The 15385-nt window shown below is 42.6% G+C and overlaps 1 protein-coding gene across 1 annotated transcript in view; it reads left to right on the top strand.

Moving 5' to 3' along the window:
- Positions 1-14358, top strand: part of Selenoi (selenoprotein I) — a 38199-nt gene extending 23841 nt beyond the window's left edge. The window contains exons 5-10 of the mRNA NM_001134754.1: positions 572-834; positions 2275-2383; positions 7896-7944; positions 10155-10335; positions 11196-11381; positions 12942-14358. Of these exons, the coding sequence (NP_001128226.2) occupies positions 572-834; positions 2275-2383; positions 7896-7944; positions 10155-10335; positions 11196-11381; positions 12942-13040 (887 nt within the window). The 3' untranslated portion in view covers positions 13041-14358. The remainder of the gene's footprint in view (positions 1-571; positions 835-2274; positions 2384-7895; positions 7945-10154; positions 10336-11195; positions 11382-12941) is intronic.
- Positions 14359-15385: the final 1027 nt, after the last annotated feature.

The raw sequence follows: 15385 nt of genomic DNA, 5'->3' as shown, positions 1-15385 counted from the left end.
TTAGATAATTGTAATGAGAGGTCTGAGAGCTTGAGAGTCCATGTCCAGCTTGGAAGAGTTTGGAGTCAGCTAGAATGTTTGTCAGAGTAATGTGTCATGGGTTTTTAGATGCCACATTAAGAAGTTGTAGGGCTGGGGGACAGAAGGCTCAGTGGTTTAAGAGTGCTGTTGACCTTCCAGAGAGCCAGAGTCCTGTTGTCAGCACCCATAGCAAGTGGCTCAAGCTGCTTCGTAATCCCAGCTCCTGGGAATTCGGTGCCCTCTTCCTGCCTTCATGGACTTCTGCACATATGTGGTGGGGACACACACACACACACACACACACACACACACACACACACACACACACACAATCATTGTAAAAAAAATTTTAAAACAAGAAGTTACATATTTTATTTCTGAAGTGTTTTAGCTGGAAGATTAAAGACTGGATTCTAGAGTCCTGGCTGGTACTGGCGGTAGGGACAGGACATCCTATTGCCCGTTTTGCTTTTCCCACCAGTTTCCTAAAGTTGACGTTCTCTGTGCTGGTCAGATATTGACTCTTCCTTTGCTGTATGTTTTGTTGCAGATGGAGTAGATGGAAAACAAGCTCGTAGAACTAATTCCAGCACCCCATTAGGGGAGCTGTTTGACCACGGCCTGGACAGTTGGGCATGCGTTTATTTCGTTGTGACTGTGTACTCTATCTTTGGACGAGGACCGACTGGCGTCAGTGTTTTTGTTCTTTACCTCCTGCTGTGGGTGGTTTTGTTTTCTTTTATCCTGTCTCACTGGGAGAAATATAACACAGGCGTTCTTTTCCTGCCATGGGGATATGACATTAGCCAAGTGGTGAGTACGTATTCTGCCCTATATTGTCCGCATGCTTTGAAGTTTATAGTAACCCTTTCACTGCTGTTGGGCTTTTTAAATTAGAAGTGATGTGTGGGGCTGGAGAGGTGGTTTAGTAGTTAAGAGCACGGGTCCACTTCTGAGCAAGTACCTGACAGCTTATAGCTGTCTATAACTTCAGTTCTAGGGGATGATGCCTTCTTTTGGCCTCCCTGGGCACCAAGTACTTGAGTGGTGCACAGATATACTTGCAAGCAAAACACACATACAACTGGGTGTGGTGGCACACACCCTTAATCCTAGTGCTCTGGAGGCAGAGGCAGGCGGATCTCTTAAGTTTGAGGCCAGCATGGTCTATGGAGTAAGTTCCAGGACAGCCAGGGCTACACAGAGAATCCCTGTCTCTAAAAACAAAATGAGGGGTTGGGGATTTGGCTCAGTGGTAGAGCGCTTGCCTAACAAGCACAAGGCCCTGGGTTCGGTCCCCAGCTCCGAAAAAAAAAAAAAAAAAAGAAATAAATAAATAAAAACAAAATGAAACCAAGCAAACAAAAGAACCACAAACATTAAAAACAAATTTATTTTAATACAAATTTAAAAAAAGGAAGATTGCTTTATTTACTATGTTCTTTTCCTGGAAGGAGGCTGGGGATGGAGACGTAATACTGTGCTAGAGCACCTGCCTAACATGGACAGGTCCATAGGTTCTGTTCCCCGCATCACTGACTCCAAAGTACACAAAACTGAAACATGACAGCAAACCCTCGGTGTACCTGCCGCTTAGCTTTAGCAGTTCCCAACACATGGCCTCTAGCTTCATGTATGTTATCCATGTTTTCCTAAGTCTTTTACAGGACATGTGGTTAACTGCTTTGTCATTTATTGCTAAGTGATTAGAGCTTTAAAAGTATCATAATTACAATGCCATTCCTACATTAAAATGTAATAGCGTTGTGCTATTAAATATGGTTTACTTGGAGGAAGGCACGCGTATCTGACGCACTGTTGGCTTTTATTTCCCTCACCACCTCAGTGAGCAGAGAGAGCTGTCTCTCTGCCCAGAGTCTCAGCTTCTGCTGTTGTCATTTCTCCATTTGCCATGAGGCGCCAATGAAGAACTCAGAAGGTGGAGAATGTTTGCTAATGGAGACTGGTTACCTGAGCAAATCCAGTTGTCCTATGACTTAACCAGTTTGTGGACTGCTTTAGAAAGGTTCCAAATGCTGACGAGTTGCCCGCGTTGCCTATATAGTAACTATTTGATGCTAATACTGGAGGGGAAAAGTCTCTTACAGGCAGGAAGATTTGCTATATAGCACATTTCAGCTCTTTTTTATTTTTAGAAATCACTTTGATGAGACTTAATGATGTATATAGAGCATTGCTGGCTCCTTGTGTTTTCAGCTGTTAATGCCTCTGTTCTGTCTGCTTCCCTTCCAGACTATTTCTTTTGTCTACATAGTGACTGCGGTTGTGGGAGTTGAGGCCTGGTATGAACCTTTCCTGTTTAATTTCTTATATAGAGACCTATTCACTGCAATGATTATTGGTAAGAAGCTCCATGTGGAAGCCTGTTTTAACATCACTTTGTTATAAAGGCCCGGGTCTGACTGTGGCGAGTGGTTCTTCTCTCCCTTGTTCTCCAGCAAGCAGAGCAACCCTACCACCTGTACAGTGTCCCCCAGAATGTTAGCAGAAACAAGGGGGCTTTTGTTTTAGCTTTGTAAACTTATTACTTGGTTCAGTCTAGCCTGTATTGGAGAGTCTACATTTAGTGGACATTTCACACCTACCTCAAGTTGAAGATTGTTGATTTGGAAGACTGTAATAGACATGGAGACTTGGTGACCTGTCTGCCTGAAAGATTAAGTCTCTCTTCCTCTTGGATGGATTCCTTCTGTCTTATGTCACTGAACACTGAAGAGTTTTGGTTGTGGTAACCATTTTTATGTCCTGTCTGTTGTAAACAGAAGCCATCCCACCTGTCTCTAACTCTGTTAGCCCTCCTGTCGCAGAGCCTCTTCCCACCATCACCTCAGCTAGGGCTACCCCCTCCCCCTTTTTTTTAGAGGCTGGATATTATGTAATCAAGGATGGTCTTGAATTCCTGATCCTCCTGTTCACAACTCCCAAGAGCTGGGATTAAAGATCCATGTCCCCATGTCTGGTTTAAATATCTATTAAAGCACATGGTTTACATTTTTAAAATCCCATACAGTAGATGTTTATATATTTCTTTTTTACACTTGATAGGAGAAGCTGCCTGACTGAGAGACTCACTAATGGTAGGGGAAAGGTGAATTTTCCAAGGTTTTAAAAAACAACATAAGACAAAACCACTCCATACAAATAAACATTTGGTAGCTAAAACAGTGTGGTTCCTAAGTGTGTGGTCTAGAACCACAGAAAGGCTGTGCCTACTACAGTAGCCATCAGTTTCTAAGCCTTTTCTAGTCTACTCTTTAACAAGGGCACCAGCAGTAGGGAGGGTTGTATTTAGATGAAGCAACCGATCACTAGCCTTCAAGTATGCCTTTTATTTTCCTTAGGTCTTTAGTACTTTTTCTAGGACCCCTAAAATAATAACCTGGAATCCTTTGCTTTTTACTGCTTTCCTGTTCTGGTCAGCTGCCCTACAGACACCCTCTTTGGCTAAATCGAAGGTTAACATGGCCACAATGCCATCTAGTTGTCTCTGATATAAATAGTGATGAGAGGGCTCAGATATTGTATGTCAATTCCAACTTAATGTGTGTTCTTCACCTAGTAGGACTAGATGTTAATGGTCTTAGTTTATAGCCCTTCATTCGGCAGACAAGTAGGGGACTAAAGTTGCTCTTGTGATAAAAATAACACATACATTCAAAATGATGGCTCCGAATGGCATCTGATGATAAAGGTACCACTTTGTGTTGTGAAGTCATTTTCAGATACATACATTTGTATTTTACTTCAGCTTATAAGCATTGGCTTTTCTTTTAAATTTTTTCTTTATAGTGTAGAAAGTGTTCATGATTACAAAGTAAAATCTATAAAGCCATATATTCAAAAGAAGTATAGTTTTTATTCTACCTATTCTTTTCCCTCAGTCATTTTTGCTGGTTATTTATTTACTTGTGTGTGCGTCTCTCCCTCTCCCTCCCCCCCTCTCTATGCACGTGCACATGCATGCGTGTATAGGTCAGTGAACAATTCTTCTTGTGGGATCAGAGGGTGGGGCTCTGGTTGTCAGACTTGGCTGGTGGGAAAGTACTTTTACTCACTAAGCCATCTCTCCAACCCTGTTCTTAGCTTGTAATTTATGCCTTAGGTTTTCATTATTTCTTTATTGTTAGTAAAGGCATGCTTCATTCATTTTCTCACTTCTTTGTTGTTGCCCCCCACTTGATGGTATCCACAATAGTATATAAGGGTTTTCTGTGTCTTCCAGCTCCCCTATACTTTCAGCCATTGTTTAGATTGTCTCCATGCTTTTGCTGTTGTACACATTATTGTAGTGTAGTCTGTGCGTGTGTCTTCTGGGCTGGTGTGGAGGAGATTCCTAGAAGTGGAAGAGTTAGAGAAGGACAGATGGCACAGTGCTGTACTGAACACTTCCACAGTGTTAACTTGGTATGCCTGTGAGCGATTGTAGAAATGCTTGTTTATTTATAGTTTTACCGTCGTGATATATTGTCACACTCGTTACCCTGAATGATACACTTGTAAAGTTTCAACCTGCCCCTCTCACGATGAACTCACCCAGGCTTAACAGCCATGGTGTTCGCTTTTCTGTGTGGTTTATATTCTCTAGCCTGTTTCCCCAATAGAATTATTGATCACCTCCTTTATTCTTAGAGGCACTTGTGTTTTGGGTACATTAATCCTTTGGGTTGCTTAGCCTTCTCATTTGTCTTTTTAAACTAGATACTTAAACTTGGTGGAGCTCTTTGTTGTTTGTTTTTATGGGTGTTTTGTTTTATGGGTGTTTTGTTTACATGCCTGTGTACCATGTATATACCTTGTGCCTATGGAGGACAAGGAAGGGCATTGGATTTCCGGATCTGGGGTTACAGACAGTTGTAAGCCACCACGTGGGTGCTGGGAACTGAACCTGGGTCCCTGTAAGAGTAGCTAGTTCTCTTAACTGTTGAGTCATCTTTTAGCCCTGTGTTGATGGCTTATTTTGTTTTTTAATTCTATGCATATGAATGTTTTGCTTGCACATATATCTGTGCACCACAAAGGTCAAAGATGATGTCAGGTCCCCTGGAACTGGAGTTACAGATGGTTATTAGCTACCATATAGGTGCTGGGAACTGAACCCAGGTCCTCAAGAAGAATAGACAGTGCTCCCAACCGCTGAGCCATGTCTAGCCTCACATTTTGGTAGTAAGTTAGAAATGTGAAATAAGGTTTTTGTTTGTTTTGTTTTTGTAGCCACCTTACCCTTAGGTTATATTTCATTTCACTTATTTTTTAAATGTGTTCTTCGATTTTTCTGTATCTGTTTTATTCTCTGTATTTTAAAGTCTGACTTAAAATTATAGCACTATGAAAAGCAGGTCTACATAAATGGATTCTGTCACTGTTGTATACGTGATGGAAGATTTATATAGATAAATCTTTAAGAACATAGGATCATTCCACTTGGAGAAGAAATAAAGAATTTTTTCCTTTGATAACTTAAACAGAACATAGAGTATCTACATGCTTACCGTGCTTAGAGCTGTTTTTCTCTCACCACTGAGATAATGCCTCATTGTACTTGATAGCAAATTTGTCTCAACCTTTGTTCCAGTGACGTGGAGCTGCGGGTTTCTGTGTTACTTAATTTAGCACCTGCTCTCCTGTAAGCCCCTGCTTAGTGTGGAATGACTCAGCACTAAGAGCTGTGAGAAGGGGTTGGGGATTTAGCTCAGTGGTAGAGCGCTTGCCTAGCAAGCACAAGGCCCTGGGTTCGGTCCCCAGCTCCGGAAAAAAAAAAAAAAAAAAAAAAGAGCTGTGAGAAGTACAACAGACCCTCCTTTCCTCTGACAGTTCCCTGTCCTCTCAAATAGTCTGGTTTGGGTTTGGAAGTAGAAAAATTAATTTTAAATTATTTATGTATTAATCATTGAGATAGTTTGCTGTTTAGCCCAGCCTGATCTGGAACTTTCTATGTAGTGCAGGTTGGCCAAAATCTCACCTTCTCCTTTGCCTCAGCCTACGTTTTGGAGTTTTATGTACACTAATGCTTAACATTTCTTTTGACATATGATACTGGCCAGATTCATCTTTCAGTGTCTTTTTGACCAGCATTTTAGAACTAGGTTTTTATTTGTTTATTCATTCATTCATTTATTAGGCATTGTTTCACAGGAATATTTTTCTAACTTTGATCCCTTATAAGATCACAAGTCTATGTGACCCTTAACCCAGTATGGTCAGCAGGAGTCTGGAGTAGACAGGTAATGATGTTATGGAACAGGGAAGCAGACAAGGGAAGGACACTGAAAACTGTAAGGTCTTTGGCTCAGAGATTGAAGGAGAGGATCAGGGAGTCACACCTCTCGGTGTTGTTAAGCATACTGGAAGGCCAAAGTAGGGGATCAGATGGAGCGCTTGCTAGTGTGTGCGCTGGATTTTCCCTCCCCAGGACTGCAAAACACTAGAAAAGTCATCCCACCATTTCCACTCAGCTGGGCTCTGCAGCTTGGAGGATGTGGCTGCCCACCTTCAGATGCTGTGGTTGGCTGTTAAGATAAAGATCCTCAGTTGGGTGTGGTGGAGCACCCTATAATTCTAGTATGGGAGCCACTGAGATAAAAGTGACTTGTGGCCAGCAGAGCCGGTCATGAACATGAATTCATTCTTGGACTGGAATGTCCAACTAATGACATGCACTGTCCCAGCCCGCGGGAACATCAGCAGAGACCCCGGAGAGGGGGTGGGATGGATGGGACAAGAGGCGCGAGAAATGGAGACAAGACAGTATTCTGATCAAGTCTCATTTAATCAAGCAAAAAGCCCTTGCTTATAAGCAGAAAAAAAACTACACAACACAAACTGGTAGTCAGGGTAACGATAAACATAGGTTACATCAGAAACCAATGGCATAACTTTCGCTTTCCCAGAAACTTCTTACCTACAATAAGTTTCAGTATCCTGAAATCTCTAACTAATAATAGAGTAAAACTCATTCTTGTGTAGAAGCAAGATAGCGGAAAGTCTCCAGTATTCTTGGCCGGTGTAACCCCCATGTGTGCTACTTAGAAGCAAGGGCCCATGAAGTGGAAAACACCTAGTTTAGGCAAAGAAAAGCATAAGCAGGCCGGGTGTCCCCGAACAATGCAGGAGGAGCCACAGTCACCCAGGAGTGAACCAAGTCACCTTCAAAGTCAGAAGTGACACAAAACTCACCAGTGGGAATCTTGGTGGTCTCAAGAGTATAGTTTCTGAGGACAGGAAGAGCGGGTGGATGCTAAGAACTGAAAGTACTAGACGGTAGCAAATAACAAAATGTGACAGGGTAAGCTGGGCCACAGTGGCCCGGCAACAGAGGCAGGGTTTCTTAGAACAGCCGCATGTCACTGTAGGCTTGTGGGAAAGTGAGCATGGCATGTACAGGGCGGGGAGGAAAGAAACTGGAGAGGCTAGGAAGATTAAAGACAAACAGGAAGCAGCAGATCCCAGTGTCGTCTGCCCCGCCTGCTTTGGGGTTCACGTAGATTCTGCCTGGTGCTGTCCCAGTGTCTTCACATGATCCATGCAGTTTTCAGCTGGGACGGTGCAGTTGGGACCACTACTTTTCTCCTACAAAATAAGGAAAACCAGGCATGGAAAGGTTGAGTTGCCCAGTGTTGTGGTTCTATGACCTCTTGATGCAGAGATCAAAGCCAGGCAGGTTCCAGTCTGCAGATTGACCCAGCTGGGGCTCGCTCTTCACTTACAATGCCTTTATAAAAGTAGTTCTGCCTTAGAGATAAGCTTGAGTCTGAAGGCCGCTGGCTCTGAAACCCCTGGGCATTCTGCATGGATGCGCTAATTTAAAATAGTCACTCTGGGATAATTCATAATAATTTAAATATTCTTCCTTTTAGGATGTGCATTGTGTGTGACTCTTCCAATGAGTTTATTAAACTTTTATAGGTAAGTTTTTTTTTTCTTTTTTGAGTTGTGGAGAAACAAAAGAGAAGAAAATCTTTAGCAATTTAAAGAGCTGTTTGCTTTTTGTAATGTGGACATTTTGAAATGGTTTAAAAGCCTGTAGTTCAGATCCAGAGTGATAATTGATAGGATAATTGAGGTTATCTCCATTGGCTAATGTCAATTCATTTATACTAATAAAATGGTCAGTTCTTTTGTTAAGGTTTTGGGCTCAGCAGTCTTCAAGTTTGTCCCTCCTTTAAATGAATCGATATGTATTCTTGTTAATACTGATTTGCTCAAATTCTTTTAATGAAGGATTTAGATAATGAGATCATAACCCTTCTATGTAGGTTACCATCAAACTCTATGCTGACCTACCTTCCCACTTCAGAGGCTGTGTAGACGTCCTGCCTTTGTGGATGGTTTCTGCTGTAGGGTAGAGGAGTTCCAGTTCTGACTTTTCCACACCCCATCTTTGCTGGCTTCCCTCACTTGCTTTGTTTTGTCAAAATATATTTTGTTCTCTCACGCCTCAGTTGTTTTGCTTTGGCTGTTTCCTCTGCTGCTGTTTTGTTTTTCCTACTTAGTCCTTAGCACTTAGCCCTGTCTGCAGAATTTTACCCATGTCAAGACAAGCTCTACGTAGCTTCCGTTGAGGCTGGTGGCCATTTATAGAAGTGGTATACACTGTTAATCTCAGCACTGTGGAGGCCGAGGCCAGCCTGGGCTGTGTACTGAGTACCAGGTCTGCCAACAGTGCGTAGTAAGATACTGTCTTAAAAAGTAAACATTTACTACAGTTTGCAAGTCATATTAATCATTTAAGTCACTTTCTTCTCTTCTTGTAGATGAGGCTTTGGACCAAACTGTCCAAAATAATGTGACCAATAACAAAACGAAGACTAGAATTTGGAGCCCTGTTCAGATGAGCAAACATGTTAGATGACTCCCAGTGTGCATAGAGATACCAGGATGTGCTGGCAGACTCCCTTCAGGGTCTTTTCTGTGAAATATATCTAAATTCTGTGTCACTCTAATTTTTTCCTTATTTTATTTGATGGGTATTTTGCTTGCATGCATGCTGTTGTCCACAGAGACCAGATCTCCTGGAGTTGCAGATGGGTGTGAGCCTCCATGTAGGTGCTGCGAACCAAACCTGGGATCTCTGGAAGAACAGTGGGAACTTTTTAACTTTTAAGCTGCTTTAATACCGGTCTTCATGTGTAGTGACCCCCCCCCCCAGCCATAAAATTATATTGTTGCTCCTTCATAGCTGTGATCTTGCTACTGTTAAGGAGTTGTAATGTAAATATCTAACATGGAGGATATCTGATATGTGACCCCTGAGAAAGGGTTGTTCAGTCTCCAGAGGGGTCGTAAGCCACAGGTTGAGAACTGCTGCTCTAACCCTTCTCTCCAGCCCCATCCGTCTATTCTTAACACAGCTATTTAAAAAGTAAGTAGAAAGAGTGGGGAGTGATAGTACATTACTTTAATCCCAGCACTCTGGAGACAGAGGCAGGTGGATCCAGAGTGAGTTCCAGGCCAGCCAGGGCTACATGGTGAGACCTTGTAGAGAAAGGGAGGAGGAAGTGGGGAGGAAATAGAATCGGGGAGGATTGATGGGGTCAGAACTGGTAGCAATAATAAATTTAGAGTATTTCATTCTAACTTAACCTTCTTTAAAGTGGGGCTAATGACACTGTTCTCTGTGCATTCGGTAAGATTGTGGATATACAGTAAGGATGCTTGTGGGCAGAGTCTGGTGATAAGTATCAGGCATATGCTGACCAAGCCAGCTCAGACAGTCAACGGGTTCTCCAGGGAGGGAGCGGGAATTAAAAAGACAAAAAGACGATCAGACAACACTGTATGTAGCATGACCCCAGCCAGTTCTGAGGCTGAAGCAGGTTTATTTTTTCCGAAGTCTGCTTTTATAACATTTTAACTACATGCAAGTAAAAGGTCAGTTCTAGGTTAAGGAACAAGCAAGGCATTAAACAAAGTCCCATGATCACCATGTCTAAGGCCTTATCGGGATGGCCAAGATACCTGAGCCTACTTCCCTGTCCTAGCCCAAAGTCAGATTCTTGCCTGAAGCCTACTTTGTCCTGGCCCAATGTCAAATTCCTAGAAGTTTCTAGAATCCACCCCAAAAGCTCTCCACAATATGTCTGTCCTACATGTAATGTTCTGTATTGATTTTTCAGAAGCTATAAAAGCAACTCTCTGAAGCACAATTCCATCTATGAAGCCATGGTCCCCTTCTTCTCTCCATGCCTGCTCTTCACTCTGTCGACAGTGTGGATCCTCCGGTCACCTTCAGATATTTTAGAAATGCACCCTAGAATATTCTACTTCATGGTCGGAACAGCTTTTGCCAATATCACAGTAAGACTTTTTTTTTTTTTTTAGCATCATATAAGCCAGAAATGATAGCTTCGCTGTAATTTGGGGTCAGCTTGGGCTACGTGAGACCATCTCAGAAAACCAAAATAGCAAAACAAAGAAGAATCAAAGCAGCTTTGAATGGTGTTCGTTGCTGGTTGGAGGTCGGAGGTTGGAGATTGTGTTTCTTCTTTACCACCATGAAGAAACCTAGTTGTGTCGAGGCTTAGGAGGCTGTTTTGAAATTGTTCTTTACATAGCATAGACTTTTAAAATTGGGAGATACTTCTTTTTACCTCAGCTGTTTCTGTGTTGTGAAAAAAGAACTCCTATTAACATCTGTATTAGAAGCAATGTACGGGAGTTCACTTTGACGTCTGCTTTAGAAGGGAGACAGTTGACCACGGCATGTGGTGGCAGGTCACATGGTTGGCCACATGGCATCTCCAGTGAGGAAGCAGCAATGGGACTGCTCTGCTCACTTCTTTCTCTCATTCAGTCCAGGACTCCAGCGCATGGTAGTGCTGCCCTCATACAGAGTGGGTTTTCTCTCCTCATTTAAACCTCTGGAACCTCCTCCACAGATAAGCCCCGAGTGTGTTTCTAAGATGATTCTAGATCTAGTCAAGTTGAAGTGGAGATTAGCCAGATGTCCTTACTACATTGTCTTAGTCTCTTCTGATATGATCCCAAGATCTGTGCTTTAAGGGTGGGGCCAGGGGCCAGTTAGGGCCTTGAGCAATTGAGAACTGTTGAAAATTGATACATTCTGAAAGCTCTTTAAATGTGGAGGTGGCTAGCTTTAAAAGTGCTTTGCTAATTAGTACTCCCTCTTTTCCTCCCCTCTTCTTGCTTCTCCCAAGTGTCAGCTAATCGTTTGCCAAATGAGCAGCACACGGTGCCCAACTTTGAACTGGTTGCTGCTTCCTCTCTTCTTGGTCGTGGCAACTGTGATCGTAGGCACAACAACCTCCCGCCTTGAGAGTGTTCTCCTTTACACACTCACTGCTGCCTTCACTCTGGCTCACATCCATTATGGAGTACAAGTGGTGAGTGATGGAGGGCAGGGCAGAACTGCTCTTGGGAATACAGAAGGAGGAAGCACGCGGTGGGGAACTGCCAGAGGGTTGCTCAGTGTAGCACTGGGAAGGTGGAGGGCAAGCGTAAGGCAAGGGTGATGGTGCTTATGTTATAGCAACCATGAGTGGCTTTTAACTGAGTGGTTATGGGGTGTTAGTTCTTATTCTAACTCATTGTGTAAGTTTTTTTTTAATTGAGAAAACAGTTCTGTTCTTTCTGTGAGACCAGATAATCCCATTAGTTTCTGTTTCTCTGCTTCTTTGATCCTAGTCCTGAGTTAATTTGGGGAAAACAGATAACTTTGGTTTGCAACACTCCTCTGTCTTCCTGATCCTGTGAGAGCTGTTATAGGGCAGTCAGTAGCTTAGGGTTTCCATTACTGTGAGCACACACCCTAACCGAAAGCAACTCAGGAAAGAAAGGGATAAAGATGGGGAGAGCTAACTTCCCAGAGTTGTCCTCTCATCTCCACACATCCACGTGTGTGACATAACACACGTGTACCATACACATACACAACAATAATACATAAAAATAAAGTTCTCATGGGGCCCATAAAGTGGCTACTTGCTCCCAGTTGTGCCTGCCCAAGTGTAATCTTAGCATCTCCCCGTGGAAGGAGAGAACTAGTCCCTGTGCTTTGTCCTCTGACCTCCACATCCGTGTCTTGGCAGACATGTGGCCCCTGCCCCCAAATAAGTAAATGTAAAAAGAAAATGGGGAGCAGGGGAACAGGCCCAGTGGTTAAGAGCCCTGGCCACTCTTCATTGGGTGTGATTCCCAGCACCCACATGAAGGCTCACAGCCATCTGTAACTCCAGTTCCAGGGGGTCAGATGCCCTCTTCTGGCCTTTATGGGCACTGAACACATGTGAACACACACACACACACACACACACACACACACACAGCTAACACCCATAGGCATAAATAATTAAACTTAAAAAAACAAATTTTAAGAAACCTGGAAAATAAGCATGCAAACAGAAAGAGCATCTTTTTTTGTCTGACTTTGTGCAGTTTGATACATAAATTTTTTTTTTTTTTTTTTTTTTTTGGAGCTGGGGACTGAACCCAGGGCCTTGCACTTGCTAGGCAAGCGCTTTACCACTGAGCTAAATCAAAATCTTGACTTGAACTACTAACATTTAAATGAGAAGTACCAAAGAACTGTCTCCTACCGGTGATATACCAGCAAATGTGGCCTTCAGATCCACAGGCTTTATCCAGGCTAGAAAGCACTGCCCAGCAGAGTTTTTATAAGAGGCTAAATACGGACTCTCAGGGACCAAGATAGTCATTTTCTATACCTGACCTAGCTGGTCTCAGTCAGGTAAACCTGTAGTTTGCAGTAGTTTTGAGTGTGTTATTTGTCTGTTCTAGAAGGCTCACAGGAGGACTAGAATCTGGTCCCCCAGAACTGTTTTATTTGTGGCAGTAAGTTACTGTCTGCAGAGGTGAATTCTCTCACATGTTCCCAGCAGATTTGGTCCATGCTTGTCACTGTCTTGTGTTCTGGTTTTCTGTAGGTAAAGCAGCTGAGCCGACATTTTCAGATTTATCCTTTTTCATTGAGGAAACCAAACTCAGATTGACTAGGACTGGAAGAGAAGAGTATCGGTCCGTAATCTTGAGGAAGTACTGTAAATAGATGCGTGTAAATACTTCATCCATCACCATTGACCTAAACGGATCTGCTTGACAGACATGGGATCTCAGTGTGCGCTATGTGGACGGAAGAACAAAGCATGGTCTGAGCTTGTGGAATTTCAGACTTTCTAACTCCCAGCTTATTTTATTTTATTTTTTTACAGAACCACGAGACATTTGGTTAAGCACAGTGTACATTAAACCAGCTAAATGTTCCTAGATTCATGAGTCCATACATTTTGACTCCTACAGAGTTGAAGATGATTTACTTTTATGTTTAAAGTCCCCAGATGATTCAGGAACACTAATAACATTCAGATAGCCACAGCCTTTCTTAGCATCTGATAATTTATGGCAGGTCTATAGCTGTGGGAATGATAGCCCAAATTTAATGTAGAAATCGTCAAAAAAGTCTCTTCAGCCAGAGATGCCAGGGACTCCAGAACAGTGTACAGTTGCCAAACCCTGGTTGTTCTCCAGTGACTCGCCTTCCCCTGCCGTGGCGATCGTCGAGTATTCCTGCCTCTTGCTGTAGCTGAATCCTGACAAGTGATTAATCTTCTTCTAGAGTGAAATGCTCTGCTGTTGCTTAGCAGAGAGCGGGTTGTAACCACAGCTGGCCAATGTGGCATATTTCATTGTCTCACTGGGGCAGGTTCTCTGTCAGCAGTGCATTGCTGGGATTGGGTGCCTATGAGCTGTGATTTCTAAGAATACATACGACAGTCCCAATCTTGCACACTCACTTGTGAGGATATAGATAAAGTACCTTGTGAGAGGAAATTTAAGCTGGAGTTAGGAGTCTCAGAACTCCCACAGTTAGTATCCTAACCCTGTCTGCCCAGTCTTTTCTTACTTTCATTCTCTCCTGGGGGTGAGGTGCTGTGGTTTTTATTCTTACACAGAATAAAACAGAGAGATAGTCTATTTCTCCTAACTACCCACCTCCCTATTTGAAGAAAACTTTTGATATATATGCCTTACTGAGTATTTACTCCCTTAATATGACTCAAAATAACTTTTGAGGTTTACTGACAACATAAAAAAATCCCTTCCGCTGTATTGTGGTTATTTATAAATCACACCTTTTTATGAATGTGGATATTTCCTTCCTTTGGACTTTGTCTTTATTTAGTTTGGTGGTGGTGAAATTTACTTGCTGATTTTATTTTCCACTGAATGAAGTTTGTGCTTAAATGAAGAGTGTGTCTTAAACCCTTTTTTTTGGACAGGTTGCACTTGGATAACATAGGCACCGCTGTGTTGATATGTAATTAAATTCGTAACTCTTATTTATCTATGAATGTAACCATCCTTAAATGTTGTAGCTCATTCCTTTGTTGAACTCATTCCTCTGCTGCTTTGTTTAAAAAAAACAACAACAACAACAAAAAAAGCAAACAAAACCAAAACCATTGATACTTCACGGAAACATTTTGAAATTGTAATCATTGGCATCCAGGCTGTTGGAAGTGAGTGGAGGAGCTGGCTTACAGACCTGTGCTAAGGCTTACATGTGTTGGGGACATTCTCTGAAACAAAACAATGGAAGCAAAACTTGATGAGAAGTTGATGTGGAAAATGCTGGTTAATCGATTACCATCATGGAGGCGGGAAGGTGAGCCAGTTATGTGATGATAACTGGTCTGTGCACCTCGTGTTCTGCCTGACTTGTTAGAAGGTGCTTGGCTAATCATTCTACTGTTTTCTTGACCTTGTACACAAGAATATTCATTTGTATAAAGGAAAATGACCGATAAATATTTATAAAATAATGAATTTGGACCACAGGCTTTCTTCACCTTGTACAGTAGACTGAAGAATCATGTCCTATAATTTTGGGGCTTTTTTTTTTCTCTCCAAAATGTGTGTTGTCTTTATTGCATCAAGTAGATTTAAAAAAAATGTTTTGTGCCTTTTGTTTTTTTTTTTTAAACCTGCCTCTGTGATAGTGAGGAATTCTGTTTCTGGTTAGTTTTGTCGACACTGTCGAATAGAAGCGGAGGCCGCTGTCAAGGGGGAGTGGAAGTGAGCCATGTCTCAGAATCCTGTGGCCTCACATCCCTCCTGGCTGCTCACGTCCTGCGTCCTGACGGCCATCTTGATGGGCCCATTTGTCGTAGCAGAGGCAGGGCTTGACTGTCAGGAGCTCTGTGTGTCGGTCACCCCCTTCCTGTACACTTTCCCAATGTAAAAGGTACTGCAGGCTTTTGGGAGCATAAGCACTTTCCTCTCAGTACTTGAGGAATAAAGGGCCTGACCCAGGCCATGCATTTGCATTTCAATGCTGCTGGATCCACCCACACTACAGACAGACACTGTC

The sequence above is a fragment of the Rattus norvegicus genome, chromosome 6 (assembly GCF_021556685.1).
Source record: "Rattus norvegicus strain SHRSP/BbbUtx chromosome 6, alternate assembly SHRSP_T2T, whole genome shotgun sequence".
NCBI lineage: Eukaryota > Metazoa > Chordata > Mammalia > Rodentia > Muridae > Rattus > Rattus norvegicus.
Note: the sequence above shows the minus strand (reverse complement) of the source record. Positions and strands in the feature narration are given on the sequence as shown.